This window comes from Pseudochaenichthys georgianus, chromosome 10 (assembly GCF_902827115.2).
Source record: "Pseudochaenichthys georgianus chromosome 10, fPseGeo1.2, whole genome shotgun sequence".
Classification (NCBI taxonomy): domain Eukaryota; kingdom Metazoa; phylum Chordata; class Actinopteri; order Perciformes; family Channichthyidae; genus Pseudochaenichthys; species Pseudochaenichthys georgianus.
In genome coordinates, this window is record NC_047512.1 from 32,863,982 (window position 1) to 32,888,275 (window position 24,294).

The 24,294-nt window shown below is 42.5% G+C and overlaps 1 protein-coding gene across 1 annotated transcript in view; it reads right to left on the reverse strand.

Annotated features, from left to right (window-relative positions):
• pigg (phosphatidylinositol glycan anchor biosynthesis class G (EMM blood group)) overlaps positions 1-24,294 on the reverse strand; it is a 123,287-nt gene that overhangs the window by 6,997 nt on the left and 91,996 nt on the right. The window contains exons 11-12 of the mRNA XM_034092573.2: positions 13,372-13,681; positions 3,066-3,229 (exon numbers count right to left, since the gene is read on the reverse strand). Of these exons, the coding sequence (XP_033948464.1) occupies positions 3,066-3,229; positions 13,372-13,681 (474 nt within the window). The remainder of the gene's footprint in view (positions 1-3,065; positions 3,230-13,371; positions 13,682-24,294) is intronic.

Here is a 24,294-nt window from a genome sequence, read left to right on the forward strand (position 1 = left end):
ATTTTTAAGATCTACAGTTATGGATTACATTGCTGAAACTGTTTCCAGGTCAGCTATATAACAATTTCCTTCGATAGTGAAATAATTTGTGCATATCTATATTCCTATCAGAGGTGGGAAGTAACTAAGTAGATTAACTCAAGTACTGTACTGAAGCACCATTTTGAGATACTTGTACTTTACTTGAGTTTCTCCATGTTATGCTACTGTGTACTTCTACTCCACTACAAGGTAACGAGGTAAATGGTGTACTTCTCCTCCACTACATGTATTTAATCCCTTCAGTTACTTCACAGATGTGGATGAATGATGGTAAATATAACCAAGTGTTAAATCAGACTTTAGTTCCACCTGGAGTAAATCCACCAGCTACCCTGCAGTATACAAAGTACTTCAGACTAGCTGCACCTTCACCAGCTTTGAGAACACTTTCATGATCAATCATTATAAAACATATCATATTATTCTGAAATGGACCAATCTGCACAATGACTACTTTTATTTTTGGTACTTTAAGTACATTTTGATGCTAATACTTTTGTACTTTTACTCGAGTCACATTTTGAGTGCATGACTTTTACTTGTAATAGAGTATACCTACACTTTGGTACTTTGATACAAGTACAAGATCTGAGTACTTCTCCCTCCTCTGAGTCCTGTGTATTTGGGACTGTGTGAATTCAACAGTGATATACTGAATCAATTGGATCAAAGCAGAAGCATTACATGAAAGAACACCAAATAAGCCAAACTAATTGTAATGTTTTTATGAGGATTGCTTATTTTTCTTCATTGTAAATTGAATAGATTAAGTTTGTGGACTTTGATCAGACAAATCATTTGAAGATGTCACTTTGAACAAATAGACCATTGTTTTTCCCGACGTAACATTTGTCCTCCCTCCTATCTGAAGTCTTTGTTGTTGTTTCCTGTAAAGGGATTTCTTTGCTACTGTACACGAGGTGCTGTCATGCTTCTCTGAGGAGGTTATAGTAGAAAATAAAGGCCATACCTTTCTGGAGCTCCTTGAGGGGTAGCTTTCATCTCAGCTGTGCTTTTCATTTGTAACCCTCTGCTGTGGGTCGACAGGAGAGATGATGGAGGTCTTGGGAGCATGGCAACTGATTTTCTTTTTGACAATGTTTTGTCATGGATCAAACTGTTGGTCACCGGACATGTTCTACCTCATTGTAGTACTACATGAAAGGTCGAGATACATTCTGTGAAGCCCTTCAGTCCACATCAACTCTAAGGTCGAAGAGCTGGATGGACGAATCAAATCAATGCTAACATCTCTAGGCTCTGCTGCGAGCGCCACAAAGACGCTCAGATGGGTAGAACTTTTCAATCAGGCACTGGAATTGCTACTGAAATGTTAAACACATCATATTAAAGTGTGGCATCAAAGATTATTAAGAATACAGATCATGCATGGGTATACAGCCTCTGCGGTCTCATTTCTGGAGACCTTTCTTGGAACAAAATTAAGAAATGTTTTCCATAAAAGTAGTGACTTTTTAATCACCAGTTTCTATAATTTACCCAACAGAGGAAGTTAAACTCTTTTTACATTAAATTCAGCATTTAACTGTTGGCTTCACCAGCAGGGCAGCTGTTGCCCGGACACAGATCTCATCACTCAGCTGTGTGCCGCGGCGTCATGCTGAGGGCGAGCTGTAGTTGGTGGATGTTTCTCACACGTACAGCCCCCCAGATACTGGCCTCTCTCCAGTAAGGTCTTATGCAGGTTAAGCTGTTTACACGCATCTTTGATACCCTGTGAGCAAGATTCCTTTAACGCACCAGCACCGCCCCACAGAGAGGGTTCGCTTCAAAAATAGGTTTGAAAATAGAAACAACCAACACTCAGAAATAACTGGAACAGTGATGTTGTGTTGGTGCAGATGGTGGAAACCAAAGTAAAAAGAGTGGAGAGTGGTGAGCAGTGGTTCATAAGATGCCCCGCCCCTTAGCCTATCACGTACAATGTGTTGGAGTGCTAGCCAATAAAAACACGTGTTACATGGTGATGTCATTATGAAACATAAGTAAACAAAGGAGTCCAATGGAGGCGTTTCAGGCATTGGGAGGAACGGGTGGGAGAGAACTTTGGGATTTTAGCCTTTGCAGACCATTTACATGCACCCCAAAAAGCATTATAGAGCCCCTTTAAAAACGATAGTATTTATGACAAGTGTTAATTGTTACAATAATGTTTTCACAAATCTGAATGAGCGATTGGCAGTAGTTGAAAGTTTCAATCATTTCTAACTTATAGCTAACTATTTAAACGTAACCCTACAGCTGACTGGTTGATGGGCAGCCAACTGGTTATTGTAAATTGCTAATATAAGCAGAATTACAATTTAGGCTGTTATTTGGCTGCCATTTGGCTGCCAGCCTCCTTCTCACGGGGACGTAGCTAAGCAGTAAAGCCATCCCTCGTGGCCCTAAACACAATTTCTTACACAAGTATAAACAAAGGTTACGTAAAAAGGTTTTCCCTTCATTTCATTAAGAACTAAGTTCAATAAAGAACATAAAACACAAAGAAGCAACAATCCTCGAGGTAAATAAGCTTTCGATAGTTAAACTATTGTAAGTGCTACTGGATTGGCTTCATTGAGCAATCCTTTTTTAAGTTCTACGAACAAAGGTGATTTTATTTTTGGGCCAAGATGCAATATAGGAACAGGTTGGCATTTAAGTCGGCGGCGGACAATGTGTCGACTGCTTTTCTGTCTGGATATCAATGGGGAGCTCGGTTTCACCATTTGTGAGCCAGGATAGCCAACATTCATGATTGTGTTGAAAGGTCCCCGGCACCCCCCCCCCCCCCCAGAAAAAGACAGAGCTTTTTCATTGACTCAAACATATTCACTAATATTCAGTGGTGTCTATTATTAATACTTTCGACAACACTGATTATTTGTGTAAAAACTGGGCAACAATTTAGCACACCTTAACCATTCATTATCAAGGTTTCATAGAGATTATAATCAAATCAATATAAATAAAAGTTATTTTTGTGTCGAGTTAATGAGTAAGTCATAACTGAGCCTCACCTGTCTCTCTGTGAGCTGAGGAAGCAGACCAGGTGGCACGCCCAGAGTAGGGGCCCTGCATAAGTGCTGAGGGCCGTTAAGAAGATGGCCGGTGCTTCTACGTAACTTTCCAGTCCAACGAAGCCCACTGAAATGTCCACGGTGGCGATGTTGTTCGAATTGCCCTGCAGGAGAAAAGAGAGGTCTAATTTTAGCATCTGTATATGGAGAGAAAAAGGAGCACACAAAGATCTGTGGGTGAAGCAGCCCTTTGTCATCATTACGCTCAGCGGCTGGCCTCTTCCCAGCGGCCCAGTTTGTGTTTCCAGTCTCTCTGGAGCCGGCTCAGGTTACTGTGGAGGTGGGCACACACGCTTTGGTTTTTAAAGACCCAACATTTCTAGCGTATTTAACTTTCTCAACAATTTCCAGTATCCCTTGAACTACCAAATATGCCTGAAGTAAACTTTTCTAACCTTGTGTTATTTATTACAGTTCAGGAGTTTCATCTGAAGCTTTAGAAATTGCCGCAGGATTTATAGCCACAATATAAAGGGTATTTGGTTGTGCTAATGTTAGTTATATTTAGATCAGGAAAATATGCCTTTGCTTAAATGTAATAATATTTAGAAGATAAGGAAACATTTCATAACCTTGAATAATTAAGAATTGTTATTATGAGCTTGTTTTATCTGAGGCTCAACCAGCATCTAAGAGATTCATTTTAATCAAATATATAAAGTGGTAGTGGTCAGAATTTGGCTACTGCAGATCATAAAGTTAGCATTTTTCTTTTTATAAGACTCTTTTAATCCAGTAAAAAATAATGACTGAACCTAGTTACCTAGTTATCCCTGGAAAATATTTCCAGCCTTTTATCAATGGACAGACAGGCAAAGTATTTCATTTTTACATTTGATCTGACTTTAGGTTGGAGCATTCAGGTTGCTTTACATTTTTCATTGATTAGGTCCATTGGTTCTCCGCTATTATGTATCCCTAGCCTTGATAATGCTTATTGTACTGTTTACATTATATAGATTTCATGTATATGTATTCACTGAATAGGCAACTGTGTGAACTATGTTGAATGCACAGCCTTGATCTGATTTATAAACACTAATAAGGGTGAATATCTTTCATGTATCTTGACATTGAAAAAGCTTTAGGACAAGTTGATTTTTTTCTCCATATTATGTATATCCATACATTTTCCTTCAATTTTTACTTGTTAATGAATGTTTGGTAACAGTGTAGGGTTCGTGGTGCATCAGTGTGTTGGCTATTAAATGCACTTTTTGTACCTTTGTGCCACTGAGCAACTTTAAAGGAATGAACGATGACCCACCTCCAACGCAGTCGGCGCATTCTCATGAGCCAACATGTGACTTGAAACATGTTGAATCCCATGTTTTCTGACTTAAACAGTCAAACAAAGAATGACTAAGTGGTCTTATTTTAACGTTTGTGGGTTGGTATAGGAACTCAAGGTACCTCAAATATATTCACACAAGCACTAAAACAGAGAGTTTTTCATATTATGTACCCCTTTAAAATGTGCTGGTATTACTAGTGTATTTTCCTTATTTTTGAATGCTATTTTCTGGTAATACATACCGTCCTTACAAAGTGGTCCCTAATCAATCTCTGAAAGTCCTCTGATTGGATGATTGAGGCCTGTTGAGATGCTTCTTTGATATAAGATGAAAGTCGTTAAGTAGAGAAATATTTTCAGTATTAAGGGAGAGAGTGTGTGAATTCAGGTTATTGAAATCAAACACGTTCTGTTCAGACAGATCCGTCAACCTGAGCCGCAGAGCAGCAGCTGTGAAAAACACTGTCATGGCTGAGAACATTGAAATTGGTTCATTTACAGTATTTCATTTTGACAGTGTTTTATACTTCGCAAATTCAATTTGCGATTTTACATCTAAAATCCAGTGCGTGCAGGCATATTTACAGGAAGAGAAAACTGGGAATCAGTGGAGATCAAGGACGTCTTTCTTGTTCATTTGGAAAGCAGAGATGATCCATGAGCAGCAACACTTCAAATAGTTCTTTATTTTCCTTCTGTGCACAACACTTTGATCACACAGGAAGATATCTTAACAGCTGGCTTCATTTTCTACAAACGGTGAATATCAGAGAGCAGGTTGGGCTGTATATGGACATTTTCTACCAGCTTTCTTGCAAAAATCCTGCTGTGATCGTTAATATATATATATATATAAATATGACACTTGTGGAAAAGCAGTACTGACTGAAAAGTTGTATTATTGAGATTCAGACTGAAGTGATTATTTAAAAGTCATGTTCAGTAACCTTAAAAATGTCTTGCCAGAAATGTCCTCAGTGATTTGAATTTGGAACCTGGAAGTTCAGGTTTGATTTGGAGCTTTAAAGACATCTTTGTGATGATTCATATTTGATACAGACGGTTGCTCAGTTGTTTCTGATTTCATAACCACGATGCGACTTGTGCTTACTCATGTGGCAACACAAAGTCATTGGTGAAGGATAAACACCTCCTTTCTGCTTTACTGACCATCTGGTTTTGGGACGGGGACGTATTCACAGACAATCCACAGCCAGATCTGACGCATCCATCACTTGATTTGATCACAACAGCTCAATGCAGACGGGCAACACTTCTACGGTGAGACTGTTAAACTTTTTTTGGTGTCTGCATCTGAGGTTACTTGGAATATTTCCCAAAATCCTGTTTTTTGTTTTTGGCTGCCAGACAAGGCTCTCTGCCAATATTTAATAAAATACAGCAGCAAAAGCAACTAAAGCCGTTTTCAGACAAGGGAACCTTTTCAGAGTTCTAAAAATAGTTAATAGTCGAAAAACAGGAGTCAAAAGAGTGGTGCAGTGATGACGTATTTACGAAGGGGCCGACCTGGAAGTTGGCACCGCCAGGGTTCCCGCAACGACAAGGAAAAGGATTCTTCCATTGGAGTTTGGATTATTGCAGAAAATAAGATCTGTCGAAAACTATAGGTTACTTACGTAACCCCAGTACTCAGAGTAACATGAAGGGAGATGTCTCACTATGGGATGCGCCTCATCGCGGAGCAAACAGAAGCATCAATCTCATTACGCCAATCCTGATGGTGATCTTGACGTCAGCGTCAGGGGAAATCACCCCCTATAAGTAGCTTGCGCCACAACGCATGCGTCATTCAAAATAAGCACCTCTTCTCGCTTCACCACAGCAAGGAGGGCCGTCTGATGAGACATCTCACTTCATGTTACTCTGAGACTGGGGTTACGTAAGTAACCTATAGTTCTCATTCATAACACTCCGTTCGATGTCTCACTATGGGATATTGTAGCTCCCGTATTGCCAGACGAGCTTATCTCGAAAATCACCGATCAACCAGAGACGTCTAGCCTGTAAAAGCGGACAAAAGTGAGCGGCGAGGACTAGCTCGCCGCTGCACAGATGTCTTGGATGGAAACACCCTTGAACAAAGCCCAGGATGTAGCCAGGCCCCGAGTCGAGTGAGCCTGCAGACCCGAAGGTGCTTGCAAATGCAAATAGCCCAGGACACGAAGAGTTGGTCATTAAGACGAAACTCCTTTGATCTGTCCATATATGTGTGTAAAGCCCGGACTGGACACAACAGATCCTGCTGCTGCTCCCCGGAGGAAACCAGCGGCGGAGGAAATGCCTCAATGTCAATTGGGGTACACGAACCAACCACCTTTGGTGTAAAGGCAGGGTTGGGCTTCAACAACACTCTCGTTTGCCCTGGGGCAAACCGAGTGCATGAGGGATGTACAGACAGTGCATGGATATCGCTGACCCGCTTGGCGGATGCCAGGGCCAGTAACAGCACTGTCTTGAGTGACAGATGTTTCATGTCAGCTCCTTCCAGGGGTTCAAATGGGGTCATTCTGAGCCCATTTAAAACCACTGCCAGGTCCCATAAGGGCACCAGCGACCTGGAGACAGGGAGGAGCCTGCGAGCTCCCTTCATAAAACGGCAAACCAAAGGATATTGGCTAGCCGTCTTACCCTCAAAGCCCACATGGCATGCAGCAATAGCAGCCAGGTACACCTTGATCGTGGAGAAAGCTCTGTGTTTATCGATCAAGTCCTGTAGAAATGATAAAATCACCCCGACAGGACATTGAAAAGAGATGTGTCCTTCTTGAAGGCACCACTCCTCAAACACCCTCCACTTACAGTCGTAAAGAGACCTGGTGGAGGAAGCTCTCGCACTCTGAATAGTGTTTATCACCTTCTGAGGGAGTCCCACTGTATTCAGATTGTACCACTCACGGGTCAGGCCCATAGTGCCCCGCGCTCTGGGCGTGGGTGAAGGATCGCCCCCCCCGCCTGAGACAATCTGTCCCTGCGTGGTGGGGGCTGCCATGGCTGCCCGCACAACAGCTGATATATCTCCGCCAGCCCGTACGTTGCGGGCTAGGGCAGAAACATCAGAGTAAGTGTGTGGCGTTGCTCCTTCACTCTGGCCAGAGTTGGGGGTAACAGAGCCAGGGGTGGGAATGCGTACAGAGGACCCGGAGGTCAATCGTGTACGAGTGCGTTCCCGCCTAACAGTGCGTTTAAATCGTGCATTAAAGAGAACAGCTGTCATTGAGCATTTTTTCTTTATGCGAACAGATTTAACGCGGCTCCGCCGTAACGCACCCACAGCGGACTCCCGATCCTTGGATGTGGAGTCCAGTCTGCATAGAGTGGTGCACCTCTGGAAAGTAGTTCTGTCCCGAGGTGCATCACTTCCGGTACCTGTGTCGCTCTCAGAGAGAGGAGACGTCTGCCGCTCCAAGGGATCAGTTTGTGTGCCAGTGTGTGTGACTGGAGACAACGCAATCTCCCTTGGCGGTTCATACACGATATCGTGTTGTCTGTCCTCACGAGGACATGGTGTCAGGAAGCGTTTTAGGGTGGGGAACACTGCTAAAAGCTGCGGGTAATTTACGTGCGCCCGCTGGAGGTCTCTGCTCTAGAGACCTCTCACCGGGCGACCTTCGTAAATACCCTATCAGCCTTTCTGACATGCGTCCGTGGTGACCACCTTCCGTGAAAGGACAGCACCCGTAGGCACGTCCCGCACTAGAAAAGTCGGGTGTAGTGCCACTACGCATTACATAATAACCAATACTCTCCGCACGCCGTGGCACGCAGGGTTTAGTTTTATTATGAGACCCATATTGAGCGGGTGCTTTACGAGGACATTTGTCTGCGTAATCTGACTCTGCTCGGCGGGCATTATAGATAAAACCCTTCTTTCTAGGAGAGAGAGGGCCTCTCTCTCCAGCATATGGGTTGACTCTCTCTGGGCTTGTGAAAACAGATAAAGTGTAACTGTTTTGAGAAACCCAGGCAGATGTCGTGAGTATCTCCTGCTGTATGCTCCTTAGAGCCAGCTGAGATGTCACGTTACAGCTCCAGCCGGCACTGCGCATGCACGTGACGGCGGTGCCCTTACAGCTCCAGCCGGCACTGCGCATGCGCGTGACGGGGGTGCCTTCACGACCCCAGCCGGCACTGCGCATGTGCGTGACGGTGGTGCCCTTAAAGCCCCAGCCGGCACTGCGCGTGGCGGTGGTGCCTTCACAGACCCGCCAATAATCCGCCTTTTGAGAGATGCCGTAGCTGCTCTCTGAAGGGGAACAATTGACAGGCTGTTTATTGGCTTTATTGATTTTCTTTTCATTTTTTTGAGCTGCGCCCTCGGCCTGAAGCCTGGATGCGTCAGCGGCAAATGTTTTATGACAGAGGAATCAATCAATGTGTGACATGTGTTTGTGCGGACTTGAGGATGGTGTTTAGGCATCTCTCGAGGCGGCGGGAACACATTCACAGAGGGGAGAAGGAGGGGCTGTGACGCCGCTCGCTTCTTTTTCCTCGACTGCTGGCCGAAATTCTGGGTTGGGTGAGCCTGAGCTGCAGCCGGAACCGGAGATTTTCTCGGCCAACTTGCCCTTGTCTCCAGCCTGGGCTGGGGACTCGGGGTGGGCTGCGACCTCTGCTTGTCCGGTGCTTTAAACCGCAGAGTTCGAGACAGCTTGGGTGAAGGACTGCTGCTGCGAAGGCAGCGGCTGGACCCTTCCAAATGTCCGTGACCGCTGCCATCTTGTCCAGAGTGGCTGCTCCCGGGCTACCCGACAGGTCCTCGCAGAGCTCTGAAAGCCTTTGCTGGCAGCGTGGGGTTCCTGCTCGGTGAGGGGTTTCATGGGCGGTATGCGGAGCAGGCCGAGCCTCTCCATTCCATCGCAGTCCAGGGAGGAGGCACCCTGGATTGGGACCTTGTTGCTGAAGGACCGGTCTCTCTACGAGACCGACACTTCATCCAACATTTCTGGAAAAACCGGGAGGAGTTGCCTCCCTTTGCCCACTGTTTGGGGAAGATCCTTCCCCTCGTAGCGGGACCTGGAGGTCTCCTTGGCCATTTCAGGCCACGGAACATTGAGTCTGACCGCAGCGCGTTTGCACACGGCCTGCAGGTCCATGCTCAGACTGGGCGAAGCTGGTGTGCTGTCGCCCGGGAGAGCAGCCCTCGCTCCAGGCTTTGCAGCCTGGGCCGATGACATGAAGGTGTCCTCTTCTTGTTCATCTGACTCGGACAGGAGGAACGCCAGGGCGTCCTCCTCATCGTCCTCCTCATAATCCAACTCGAGGACATCCTCCGCGGGTGAGACCATGGTGAGGTCTAACCGGGAGCCCCAGCTTGGTAAAGCTGTCTTGTCGTCACAGGGTCCCGGCATGCCAGGGTGCGGGATTCCGGTTCTGAGGCCATCGCTGATAATGAGCCCCAGACCGACACGGAGAGGGGTTCGCTCTCTGTGGCGGACGCTCCCGTGTCCTGACTGTCGGCCGGCGGGTCCATGGACATGGGGGGGGTCCTGTTCCGACAGGCTAGCTTGTCTCGCTAGCCGTCGGCGGAGGCTCTTGACTGTGAAGCGGACACAATGTTCGCATGAGCCGGGGTTGTCGATAGCGCCTCGGGCGTGTTCCAGCCCGAGGCAGGACGAACAGACCTGGTGTGTGTCTGTGCCCGAGATCTTCAACCCGCAGCCGCAGAGTCGAGCCACCGAGTCGAGCCACCGAGTCCCTGACTCCTCTGGTGTGAGGGAGAGGGGCGTCCATACTTGTAGCCTCGTGGCGTGGAGAGGGCCCGCTCTCGACAGGTGGGATGGGAAAAAAGGTATTACCACCTTGTCCTTAATCCGGAGAAAAAGGACGGTGTGGGTCTTTTATTCCCGGAGAATACTGACTGGTGTGGCAGTATGCTCCTTTTTTAATCCTTTTCCCTTCCGCGGGGAAGAGAAAAGAAAAACGTCCTCGCTACCGTGGTGTCGGTAGAGAGGGAGCGAGCTAGCAACAGGTGTGCTGCTAGCTTGAAAAAATCGGACCTACCTTACTTTCTCGTAGAGAAGGGCGAGGTCGATTTTTAAGTACTAACAGCGTTAGTACTACCGTCTTCCTGCGAAGCAGAAGGAGTAGCCGGCTAGCGCCCGTCGACCGAAATGGTATTTTGGGTTCAGTCTGTGGACAGTGAAGCTTGCCCGGCTACTGTGAGATATGCTCTGAAGCGAGAAGAGGTGTTTGAATGACGCATGCGTTGTGGCACAAGCTACTTATAGGGGGTGATTTCCCCTGACGTTGACGTCAAGATCACCAGCCAATCAGGATTGGCGTAATGAGATTGATGCTTCTGTTTGCTCCGCGATGAGGCGCATCCCATAGTGAGACATCGAACGGAGTGTTATGAATGAGAACACATGTTTATGATACCTACGTGTTTTCTTCAGCTTGATTATTTTTCTCATGTTAACACCAGTTGTATGCTTTTTGAAGCTTGAATGCATCCACCAGGAGTAAAAAGCTAACATTAGGCTATAAACAAACTACATGGCGGTCGCATGACTTTACATCAACAATTCTTCAATAAAAGGTAGATAATGTTGGGTTGGGCATGATGGGGTTTATCAGCGTAATTTCGACACTTCTTAGGCATGGCCGTTGAAGACACAGAGAAGCTCCTGACATTCACCAGTGGGGTATTTACTGACTTTTTGGGTCACAGATATTTTTTGGAATTTTTGTTAACCACAGACCATATTTCAGGCATCTAACTTAAAACACATTAAAAACTGTTGATTTCGAGACAAGAAGTGGTGAAATGCTAACTAAAATTTTGATTTTAGGATTTATTCATGCACCACTCTTTGAGGCAATGAAAACCACCTTTTATCAAAAAAAAGATAACAAAAGAAAACACAAACGAGTACAAACAAGTACAAACGTAAAAAAGGAACAACAGCGATGTTTGAAAAGTTCAGTTTTCATGAGCTAACAACCAGTGAGCTTTAGAACGAGCGAGAGGTGCTGGCTAAACCAGTTAGCGGAAATCTCACCAACAGCTGATTCAAACTGAAATAAACCAAAGCTTACTGATAATGTTTTGGTCTGAATGATTGTAGCAGAGTTCTTTATTCTTTGCAGTTTTAGTAAAAAAGCTAAAAGAGCTAGCTGGAACGTAGCAAACCCCTCAGCTTACCCGACTTTACAGTCCCCCTCCCATTGAGTAGTTCCTCCCTTGACACCTTATGTTTGACTTCTAATTTCCTACTGCGCTGATAAATTAGGAACAGGAGCTCAGTGATCAGTTCTAATTGCTGTGTTATTATTCAACATAATTTGATTGTTCTACATGACACCAGTTTTTCTTTGGGAGCTGCACATTTTAATCACATGTGGCAGCTTTACAGATCCATTATGGTTACAGCTCCGGTATGACTCAAAGGTCTGTAATTACATGCCTGGGCTGAAAATTGTCTGGTGGCATTCTACTCCCGAGCCCATCACAGTATTAATTACCCAAGAGGTGATGAGTGTTATTAAAATGTTAGCAATTTGGAAGTTCATTGTTGACAGAAATACAGATCTGATAACCAAATATTGGTTATCGGTTAAAAAGACAGGTACCATATCTGCCTTTAAGGAACTCATTGCTCATGTTACGTTTTCACAGGAAACAATTAGTCCAGCTGGCTGTCATCCCAGTGCTGCGTGAAAGTAATATCATTTATACCGAAGCACTTTCACTGCCCCGAACGGCACCTAATGCTGTTTCCAACACTTTATCAGTGGCGATAGCTTCTCTAAATGTTGCTACACTCTGTGTCAGAGAGCTAAATTAGATGTCTCTTACAATCAGACTAAAAAAAACCTACTTACTGATTTGTTGTCCCCTGAACTCTCTTTTGTAAATACAGGTCATTTCTCATTTGGGCTCTGATTAACATCTTCACACTGCACTTATGGAGTCAGCACAAATAGGTATCACACTTTGTGAAGTGATTGTAGCTTGTACACTGTTAATGGTTGGGTGATTGATTTTTAAGGGGAACACTAGTTTTAAGATTTACTGCAGCGAACACTTTACTGGTCTGGACTTTAATCAAAGTTTAGAGGAGGTGGTAAGGGTTTGGAATTTACCACCTAACATTTAGAAGAAAATAAATCATTACAGTTACTTACTTTGATTGAAACAAAATAATCAGTTTTAAAGTTAAAAAGTCAAACATTTGGGGATTACAGACGTTGGCCATGCCAATGGTGCGATCACATGCTTCTCCAATGGTCCCATTTCCTGAGCTGAAAAGTAATTGTTCTGACTTCAGGGTGTTCATAACCTTTAAATTATGATGTGGAAACAATTCTACAAAACATATGAGCTGTAATTTATTGCTCTCAGCGTTTAAACAAACCGTTGCTAGCTATTTCCACTTAGATGTTTAGTTTGAGGAGGATTATGCGTTCATTTTGCTAAATATTGCAACATCACATGTATGCAGAACAAATGCACCACCTCTCAATGCTAACTAAATTAAAATATGATATATTAAATTAAATATAATTTTTTGGGCACATGCTAAACCCCTCCACCGTAGATAGGTCAGTAGTATTTTATTTGTAATTCAGCTGATTAACAAACAAACAAACGGACAAACCAAGCCAAAAACATTACCTCTATGATAAAGGTAATGAGAGCAAAGATATACCAAAACAAGCGATAAACTAAAGTGGGTAGTGTGTGTGTGTGTGTGTGTGTGTGTGTGTGTGTGTGTGTTGGCGGGGGTAATTTCTCAACCACTATTAGAACGTATACAGTATACTGTAAATAAGTCATTTGTGGTGAAATACTGCTTTGAAAAAAAAAAAAAAAGAGAGATTTTGATGCTGTTATCCCGATTTATATACATTGAGTTTATTTGACTTGATAAACCGCCCGCAAACAGGCGGTTAAGCTCTGCTATCACTGACATCATTATGGTTGCTCACCTGAAAGTAAAAGAAGGCCTGTCCGAACCAGTAGTGCATGATGGTAGTTTGTGCCGCGTCGTAGTGGAGTTTCTTCCAGATGAACTGGGCCATGAGCGTCTGGATCAACAGGCAGCAGCAGAGGACCGGCAGGTTGTGAGCACGAAACAACAGCGTCACCAACAAGACCAAGCCACTGTAAATCTCCCATAATCCCCTGCTCTTCAACCTGGCATCTGATGTGATGATCTGGGACCGCAGCAGGTCTTTGGTGCCCGTGAAGAGGATGCCCAAGATGAAGACGTACACAAAGCGCGCCTCCATTGTTCCCCTAAAAGAGAAGGATCACACATTTTTTGCATTTAAGCCGCTATTGATTTTTTTCTCTACAAAACTCCAAGTTCAATATTCAAGTAATTATGCTAAGTGACTCTCGGAGAGGGACTCTGGCAGCCTTGCCGTACCTGCCCATGCATTTAGCAATTAAAAGCAGACAGATTTAGTTTTTTGGACAGGAGGAAAATAATTGAATTCAGACTTTATATACGGGAGGATAACAGGAAAATATGCTTCTTATCAAATACAAGGTGAAAACTAAAAAGATGAAAACAACAGAAGAGAACAAAATGAGGCTAATCAACACAAACAAAACAGCAATCTTAATACATCAAATGCACTAAAGCATAAAGCCTTCAAAAGCGTTGAAAACAAGACGGCAGGTCTGCATAAATTGTCTCGGATGCTGATATTGAAGAAAACGTTGATTAATGAGCAAATATGACATCAGTTAAATAATGCTGTAAAAGCTCAAAACAATACTTTTCATTTCTTATCTTTAATGATTAGAGACTGTGTTGGACAATACACACCCAATTTCTCTGTAGTCTAACAAACACTATCTCTGGTTCCTGCATATTCAGACTCTTTGTTATTATAGCATTTTAATTAATTTCATATCCTTGTCTCTTGCTGAACAAGTTATATTTCTGTAACTCATAACCCATCTTTCATTCAGTGTGCAGCGTGTCGATGTAACATTCATAATTAAAGGTATGAGACTGGAAGACAGAGTGAGTGGCCCGAGGAAAACAGACTCTCCCACACATCACTCTGTCTGGTGTACGTTCGCCATCGTTATGCTATTATGCTATTGCTGTTCGTGCTATTCATATATTTCTAGTGCATTTAAGGTCATATTGCTTTTTTACAACTGTTCCTGAGAGTAAAGTTATCTTTTTTTGTATCACAAGTTGTAAATAGAAAGGACAACAGCCAAGACTACTCCTTAATGCCACAACATGTTTGAACCAGCTGATTTGTAATGCTTAACACTTTGTAATTGTATTCTTTCTTCAGTAATAAACCTCTGTGAAAAGGCATTATCTGTCATATTATATCCACCATGACAAGGTTGCGGCAACAGTACGTCTGCTTTCCTCTCTAGATATTATACACTCCCAAGGATAAAGGTTACTGTCCCTTTAATTTAGCGTTAGACAACACAATAGTTATTGTTTACAGGAGTTGTGAATATTACAAACTTCTTTCAATTCTGACCCAAATCAGACATTAAACTCTTTTTATCGGTAAAAAGAGTTTCTCCGCTGGCGTTGCCATTGTGTTTCTATGGAGGAAGCTACCTTCGGCATTGCACATCGCCCAACATGTTTGCCGAGCTCTGCCCTTAAAGTTTAAGTTATTTCATTTTTGACCACGTTTACGGCTTACCTTTTGACACCTACCAATCAGATGACAGACGTTAGTAGCACAGAAGGTATAGAAACAAATGTTAACATGCTTACAGCTGGAAGACTCTGCACCCAACTGCACAGTGAGCAAAGAGTAAAGTGTGTATCATGTGAATGAGATTTAGGCCCAATTCCAAACAGACCCCTACCCACAGAGGCTCCACTAATGAAGTGCTGTTCCAAACCAATCAGTGGGGACTGGGTGTGGGTTATGGAGCCCTCCAATGGCGACTCTGCATCGGTCCTGACTAACCACCATCTCACCAGGTGCAACGTGTTTGTGTCATGGAAACATTTGCTAATAAACTGTGCAAAGTTAAAGAAGTGTAGTATTGTCATGTTGATGTTAACTTGAAAGTTACATTAATTTTATTATAACTTATTTTCACGTGATATACAGTGTATCCGTGTCTAGTCTAAACGGTACTTCATATTTAAAGGGACTGCTGTAAAGCCAACCAGGTAATACACATCAGATCTGGAAACAAAAAGAAACTTACAAAAAAAGAAATGTCACTAAAGTTTTTTGGGGGTTTTATCATCATTATTATTTAATATTTGTTGTCAGAGATGATGATGATTTGAAACCATTGTTTCATTCAGCGGAGAGTGAGACTACAGATGGAGTTCACTGCTTCACGGAGTAGGAGTGTGTGGGGGTCGGTTTGGCCTTTTTTTTTTTACAGTTGGCTTGTCCCACTTCAGTTTGTTACATTTGAAAATGATTGTCTTTCTCATATCAGAAATCTGTGCTTGTTTTCTTAGCTCTGGTTGGTTACATGCACAATTGTTTCTCTATGACTCAACCTCTTTTGCCCCACACATTTAGCATGACACGTTTAGGAAACAGGATGTTCTATCTTTAATAGTTTGACGGATGATCAGTAAGCTACATAAGCTTTAAATTCACATCAGCGAGATTGACTGCAGACTTAACGATCGCTAAGGACCATAAGGACTGCCCTGTAAATCTGAGTCTAAAAGCTGAAGCTACTACAAGGTTAAACAAGGCTCTTCTTCTAAAAGGCTTACTCGACAAAAAATCATTTTCCAACCATCAATAATTGATATGCTCAAAAAGGTCCCAAATTGAAGCTTTAAAGGAAAAGTGCTTTCGATTATGTGGGCAATTACATTTAGTTCAATTTATATTTCAGGCATTCAGCTTTTTCTTTAATTCACAGAAACTTCAATACAAATACTTTTTCACCCTTAAAGGTGGGGTAGGTCATTTTGGAGAAAGCAGCTCGAGTGCGCCAGAATTTGAAAATACACAACCGGAACAAATCTGCCACTTCCTTACAAAGCCCCTCCTCCAACACACACGACCAATGAGGGCACGAGATAAGTGTGTGCACAGATGGAAGGCTGACAGGCAGGTAGGCCATCCAGTTACTTTAGCCGGGCCGGCTCAGATGATTGGTCGTGCTTTTTACAGTATTACGGCTTCCACAGATGAATTTTTTGTATATATTAATTGTCAAAGTATTTAATATATTCATTGCTATCGGGATGTTAAGAGCATTCCATTGAATATAACAAAAAGTGTTTCTGAAATAAATGATATAACCCACCTTTAATATGTGCATTTTAATCAACTTACATTCATTAATATATGTCCAAAATGGAGGAATAACTGAATTAGGCCTTAAGAAACAGAAAACAGGAAATAAAAGAGTGGTAGGAGCTACAGTGATAAGTGGTTTCATTACATTTCAGTACAAATGAAGAAGGAAAGAGAGCATTAAGAGCTAATTAAGTTTGGGAAATCAATGCTTCTTTAAAGGAATTACAGCCTGAGGAAACTGAGACTTTTAATTATATTCTTAGCAAAGATGAAGAGATTAACCCAGTCATTAAGAATACACCATTTTATATTACTTGTACCTATTGATCCCAGTACCCCTCATCATTATTTAAAGTAGCTTCTGGTCATATTTCCAAACTACAAGGGCTCAAAAGCTTTTAGAAAATCTTTTCCTTCACAATCATGACATTGCAAACACCCTTCTTCTCAAGAGAGCGCTGACACGAGGTGAAGGGACGCTGCAGCAGAATGAAGTCAAAGCTGAAAAGTACGACAGGATAATAGCTGACCCTGAAGGAGTTGAGCAAGTATTGGACATGTATTATTAATCAGTGTGTTTTGTGGAAACCTGTTCCAGCGTAGGAAAGGAGCAGAGTAATATGCTCCATACAGCACTATTCTTTATTATTCACAACTCCCCGAACAATGTGGCAGGGATTCTATTCATCATTATTTAATGCAAAGGAAAAGGGGAAATCCTGGCCTGGATTTGATTTTATGCGAGGAAAGTGATGAATTTCAGCTGCCGAGCTTAGTTGTTAACTTCCGTGGGCAAAAAAAGGCTTTATGTTTGTGTCAAAAAGTACCATGCCTTTTCTTAAAGAGGACATTTCACATCTGATTTGTATTTAGTGTCTCTATTGTGATATGTTGAAATGCTTTAATGTTCAAAAAGTGCTTTATTTGTCTCATACTGCCTGCGCTTCAGGTTGGATGGCCGGCTCTGTTGTGATTGGCCAACTGCTTAGAAATGTCCCGCCCCCACGTACAGTGTGTTGATGCGCTAGCAAATAGAAGTGCGGGTTTTACGCAGTGATGTCACTAAGTTACGGAAGTTAACAATGGAGTCAGGGGGGGGAGTGTGTGGGAGAGAAACTCCCTCTGGAGGGAACTTTGGGATTTTAGTCTTTGCAGACTATTTACATACACAAAAACCTAAATAACACACTACAGGAAATGGAAAAACCCCAAAAGAATAATAGGGCCTCTTTAATACCATGCTTCCCACAAAGAAAGCAGGAAGCAACAGAAAGGAATCTTGTTGCTTTGACAAATTCTGACGCAGAAATCCCTCCATCTCTGAGCTGTCAAGGCTATTTGCTGTTAACGCCATTTCCCCAATTGCAGCCCCACCAAAGTGGCGGCAGTTATTTCAAGTGTCTCCTGATTGTAGTTCACCAAACAGCACAGCTTTGCACCATTACATTCCTAAACGTTTCATGTCATACTTAAATGAGTCATTCCGCTAAAAGGGGGATTACGTCATCCATTTTCCAAACAAGTGAAGATGGCACGATGAAAAACATTTTGGATCTTCAGTCTAGAGGGAGATTAAGTTCCAGGCTACAGAAGGTGTAATTGTAAAGTCATTATTAAACAACAAACCTCTTCAGAAACAATTGGCCATTTTCTATGTAGGAGTTTGTAAAAGTCGTTTTCCTTTAGCATTTTGCTGTTCAGACCACCGAGCAAACACCAAGGTCGCAGCAGTCTTATTCCAGAACAATAACAAAGAAGAGGCCAAAGTTGTCGAGATGATAATAGTGTTCAGCTGTGTCTCCAGCAGAGCACATTTATCACCGAGAACAATGGATAAGAGTTCATTTCGTTTTGTTGAGATTACATGTGGTCATGAGAATTTGAGCCTCGAAACATTACTACTGTCAGATTAATTAAACTAGGCGGGTCATTAAACATTCATTAAAGCAGATTCAGTAATGCAGTCATTAATCAACGGATCAAAGTATATCCAGTCAGGTACATTGTGTCAGAGAATAATTCTCCCTTACTTCTAAGATATTTAACTTTTCTGCCTGTTGACGTTTTATGACCAACCCTGACTCTGTTATCTCAGTTTATGACCGGTCAACTCTCGGTCACAGAGCCTAAGAGTCAGGCAAGTGATTCAGCGTCTCCAGATGTTGGGGATATCTCCAGTGATCCCAGCTGTTTAGTGTATCTCCCCAAATATGTTGTTTACTCTCTCTGAACTAGTTAAAAGGTTTATCGAGAGAGAGGCTGGGCAGAATTGATGTGGCAACCCACCCGTGCAGTCAGAACCTCTGGCTGCTGTGACTTGTGATGTGAAATCCTCCGGCCGATACTTGTAATAAAACCACCAGTGTTTGACATCAAAGCTCCAACTCTCCTCGTGTCTCTCTGAGTCCTGACTCTCCATTGCTGCAGAAGTTTCCCTTACACATTGAGAATCACTATACCTTAAGAATATGTACGAAACAGCATTACTCTCAAGCTGACTTACTCTGGTGTTGCTTTAATACCTTACACTTTATCATGACTTTATTTAAAGGACGGTAAAGGTTGTATGATGTGCTGTATGTTTCTGTATGATGTCCTTTTGTTGTTTAAGTTGTTATGTCTTCATGTGGAACCTACTGCTGCAGGTCTCCCTTGAAAAAGAGATCATTGATCTCAAGGGGATTTCACCTGGATAAATAAAGGTTTTGAATTGAATTGAACCAGGCAATGCATTATGCAGCGCACCCTTATCACAGTATAAATCATAAGCCAGCACCCCAATAGGTATCCAGTATAATTACAACAATGCATTCTTGATTCCACATCACTGTCTACTGGGTGATTCTATTTTATGTTTCATGATGTTTTATAGATCCTAGCTAATTTTTGTAATATTAATGTGGAATTTAATGAATAGATGTTTGTCAAGTTCATGGATTTTGTCTGTTTAGAACATGGCAAAAAGTGTGACTATGTGCATATGAAATGGTAAATAAAGTCTGAACAAATAATAACTATTATATATTTCCATATAGTTTACTTTATTTCCCATAATTTTCCACCCTGAACATTATCGGAATTTTGCAATCCTATGCACCAGCTCCTTATGAGGAATGGGGTCCTACATAAACATAAGATATCAAGTTATTCTACATTGATCTGCATGTTATCTTCTCACTGGTTTGACTTAAGTGGAAATGAAATTGGAAAAAAATAATGTCACAAGTTTTTAAATGATTAAACTTTTCATAAACTTGAACTTTGATTGGTGTTTATTAAGTCATAAATATTACATGTTAATGAGGGAAATGTCAGCTTTTTGTTCTCAGGACTTCTTTAGCCTCAGGGAATGCCCCACCTTGCTCTGTGAGAACACTTGATCTGTTGAATCAATCTGATCTTGTTTGCTGCAGTTTGTGATGTTCATAGTAGCAGTGGACAGAAAACTGTAGCCTGTCAAGCTGTGGTACAGAGGAGCTGCCTGGATTCTATGTTACCTTGGAAACAAGCGTTGGTGTTCCAGCGAGTCAATAAGAAAAGGTAAGACTACGACCAATCCTCTCAACATGTTTGCTATATCCCCTTTATCAATCACCTGCATCGGGCCAGTACTTACAGTAAATCAGCCAAAGCAAGTCATTCACTGCCAGAGGAAGCTTTGCAGCAGACGCCTGAGGATGAGGAGGGACAGCCCACTTTGTCTGAGCCCTGGTCTTTCTATGGGATAAATCTAGGCATGTCAAAGTCGAAACTATTAAAATGCCACTGGGACAAAGTGCCAGACTTTGAAACAATGGTTACCAACAAAACGGCTAGTTACACAACAAACCACTGGATCAATATGGGAGCATTTGGCAGACTGAATTACATTACATGTTAGTTGTTAGACGCTTTTATCCAAAGCGACTTACATACTCAATACTGTGGAAACTCCCCACAGGAGCAATTCGGGGTGAAGTGTCTTGCCCAGGGACACAACGACATGCTGACTGCAGTGGGGTTTGAGCCTGGGCTCCCTTGATCCCAATACCAACGTAGTAGTCCACTGTGCCACACGCCCCCCCAAAATTCATGAAATTCATGAAAATGTCATCTCACAAGTGCTACATCCTTATCCAAGTGCTCAGATTAATAAATGTATTCTTTGATTCTGAAAAAGTAACATTATATGTATGTTATTAAGCCTTTCGAGGCCATTGCTAAGATGCTGTGCAACTTAGTCTACATCCTGATTTATTCACACACACTGAGAAAATGGATTGAAACTTTTTTTTACTTTATTTAAAAAAAATAAAAAATGTTTACAATATTTATAGGTTGATATTTACAACAAAACAGGCTTCACTCTATGTCATTATTTGTTGTGGTTACTACTAAGTAATTTCATGTGGACTTAGACATCCAGCACCCCATATAGCAGTGGTTCTCAAACTTTTTCCATCAGGCCCCACTTTGGAGGAGAAAAAAAAGTCGGGCCCCCCCAACACAAATAATCACGTAATGGGCCAAGTTAACATTTATTCAAATACATCAACATGAACATTACTTTGCTAGAACAGTGATAATAAAACAATGCTCCATAAGTCTGTGTGCTCAAAAATTGTGCAATCCCTTTGCTTGAACAATAAGTTATAATACTTTGCCACTTTGCAATCTGTGCAAAAAGATGAAAAGAAAGAAAATGCTGATATTTGGCAAAAAAGTGTGTCTTATCACAGCATTAGTGGCTGCAATGAGCCTGTTTGGCACTGCACATTTCTTCAAAACGGGGCTGCAGGCTCAGTGGCGGCGCCAGAGATTTCTTTTGGGGGTGCTGTGGGGTAGCTTGACGTTTGATAGAGGGTGCTCAAACATTTAGGGTTTCCCATTAATGTACCGGTTGCTCCAGTGACATTTTCTACTGCAACACTCCCCACACGCACATACACAGTGTATTGACTGTTACAATGAAGGCTCGATACTCAGCTCACGGCATATAGGTGTAAGCTGGGGTAAAGTGCTATTTTTGTGGGGAGTGTACACAACATAGGGGGGCCCGGGGGCAAGCTCCCCCGGGAAGATTTTTTTTTAATATTGAAGTTAAAAGCATCAATCTGTTGCACTTTGAGAGCAAAATGAAGAGATCTATAGACAGGGCTGCACATAACTGGTGCGCAGGTGCGCATCTCCGCCAAAAAAAGAGCACCAGGTCATTTGAAAAAAGGCGCATTTACGTACCAACATTGAGAGAGAGAGAGAAGAGAGAGGAGAGGAGAGAGAAGAGAGGAGAGAGAGAAAGATATTTGCGAGTTGCATATGAACTCAGGGCCGGCCCGTAGCACTGGCGTTATAGATGTTCGCCTAGGGCGCCAGATCTGTGGAGGCGCTGCGCTGGCAGCTCTGGGAGGGAAAAAAACTGTTTTGACCGTTGGGGCTCATCCTAATTTTCGGCCTTGATGTAACAACATTCATAATTAAGTAAATGTAACACCCTTTACACGTTTCATTTGCCCTGTACGATGGGCGCTGCAAGTGATGAAAATGGGGGATGATGGCTTATCTGGCGCCCGCAGCTCACAGCCAAAATGCGAGTGAGCGAGGGGGGCGAGGGAGGGCGCACCGGTTCCGGCGCTGTTTTTATTAGAATCTGGTGCTAGCTGCTCTAACGGATATTAGAATTAGATGTTTCTACAATGATGTGGAGGGAGAGTCCTCTCCAGTCAGACTGAGGCTGATAACTACAGCTCAGTGAGGTAAGGACTCTGAGTGTTTAGATAGTTCACTTTAGTCTAAGTTATCTCAGTGGGTCTCAAACGTTTTGATCACAATTTATGTAAACACATATTTCCAAGGCACTCCTTTATAATTATTGGGATAAACAGGTTTGAAATCATTCCAATGTATACTATAGGACAGTAACCAAAAATATCCTTTAAAACTGGAAAAAAAAAAAAAAATGCATAAATAAATGTTAAGGTAAAATAAGATATGAATGAACAACACAAATAAAATAAGTTACATTAATGTGTTATTGGCTATGGTAGGTTATTGGTTATGTTCACATACTTATTTGATTACATCCACTTGTCTAAGATGACAACAGAGACTTTCGACCTAAAACCAGCTGTTGACTTGTGGATGCAAGCAGCTAATCGCAGACTCAACCAGATAGAAAGTAGTAGGCCTACATCATCAGCTACCATGTCTGACAGAGAGGAAGACAGTGAGGAGAACAGTCAGGAGGGAAGTGATGACAGCTTGTAGGATTACTGGTCGTGCTAATGTTGTCTTGTGTTCACCTCTGCATGTGTGTTCAGTGTTCACCTCTGCATGTGTGTTCTGTGTTCACCTCTGCATTTGTGTTCAGCGCGTGTGTCTGGCTAATAAAGTCAAGACCCCCTCAAAAGTTACGGTTTATTTCATTTGAAGGATGAGCACCAAGCAACATCTCAAGGTGCTCCTTTGAGAACCAGGGCAAAAAAGTTATGTGCACCCCTGTCTATAGATACCTCTCAACACCCATATGAAACAGAACTGTAAACAGATTTACTTTTTCTTTATGGTATTTTACAAATCACTCCCCTTTTAGACTCTATTCTTGTTTTACTGTCATAGTATTTCATAACTGTTTTTCATTTATTCTCTTATTTTTTATACCTATAATGATCGTATGAAGGTGTACCTCGGAAATGATTGTTTACATTAATCGTGACCAAACCGTTTGAGACCCACTAAGATAATCTAAACACTGAGAGAGTCCTTTACCTCACTGAGCTGAGGTTATCTGAGCCTCTCAGTCTGACAGGCGAGAGTTCTCCCTCCACCTTGTTGTTGAAAAAGCTCCTTATATCCGTTAGCGTAGCTAGCTAGCACCAGATGCCAACAACAACAATCTCCTGTACCGGTGCGCACTCTCTCTCTGTCGCGCACGCACACAAACTGGCTTGTTCCACACACACACAGAGCCGAGCTTGAATGAAACACAGAGACCCAGACGTACTTGTACTGTAGCATATTATTTTCGAATCAATCATTTTTCAAATGATGAATTCCACACATAAAAATAAAAAAGACATACATTTCTTGGGGGTGCTATGGCTATCCCAGGGGGACCTGCAGCACCCCCTAGCGCCCCCCTGATGCCGCTTATTGACCTTCCATCCTCAAAATGTACATTACACACCTGTATCCTACAGCGCCCTCATAGGTTTCTAAGGTTTCTAAGTGTAACTTCCGCCGGTCATGACGACGTCATATCAATTCTGTTTAAAAAAAAAAAAAGTCCTCCTGGTCTCTGGCGCCCCCCTGTCATGCCTCTGCGCCCCCCACTTTGAGAAACACTTCCAAAAGATCAACACTTGCTATAGTGCTGGCAGTGTGATTATGTCTAGTGTTTTTAGCTTTATGTTAGATTACAAATAAATAAGCTTTTTTCTACATTAAAGAAAGATAAAGTACACACTAAAGCACTATTATGAACAATGCTTAACGCCAGCGGAGAATAAGGATTTGTTAAATGTTACCAATAATATTTTCAACCAACACAGAATTGCCTTTGAAACAGGGTTATAAAATAGTTTACCTCTTGGGTAATAAAACTGAGAGATGAATTCGGTGTGTGAGTCTGTGTCTGTCTGCGTGTGTGTATGG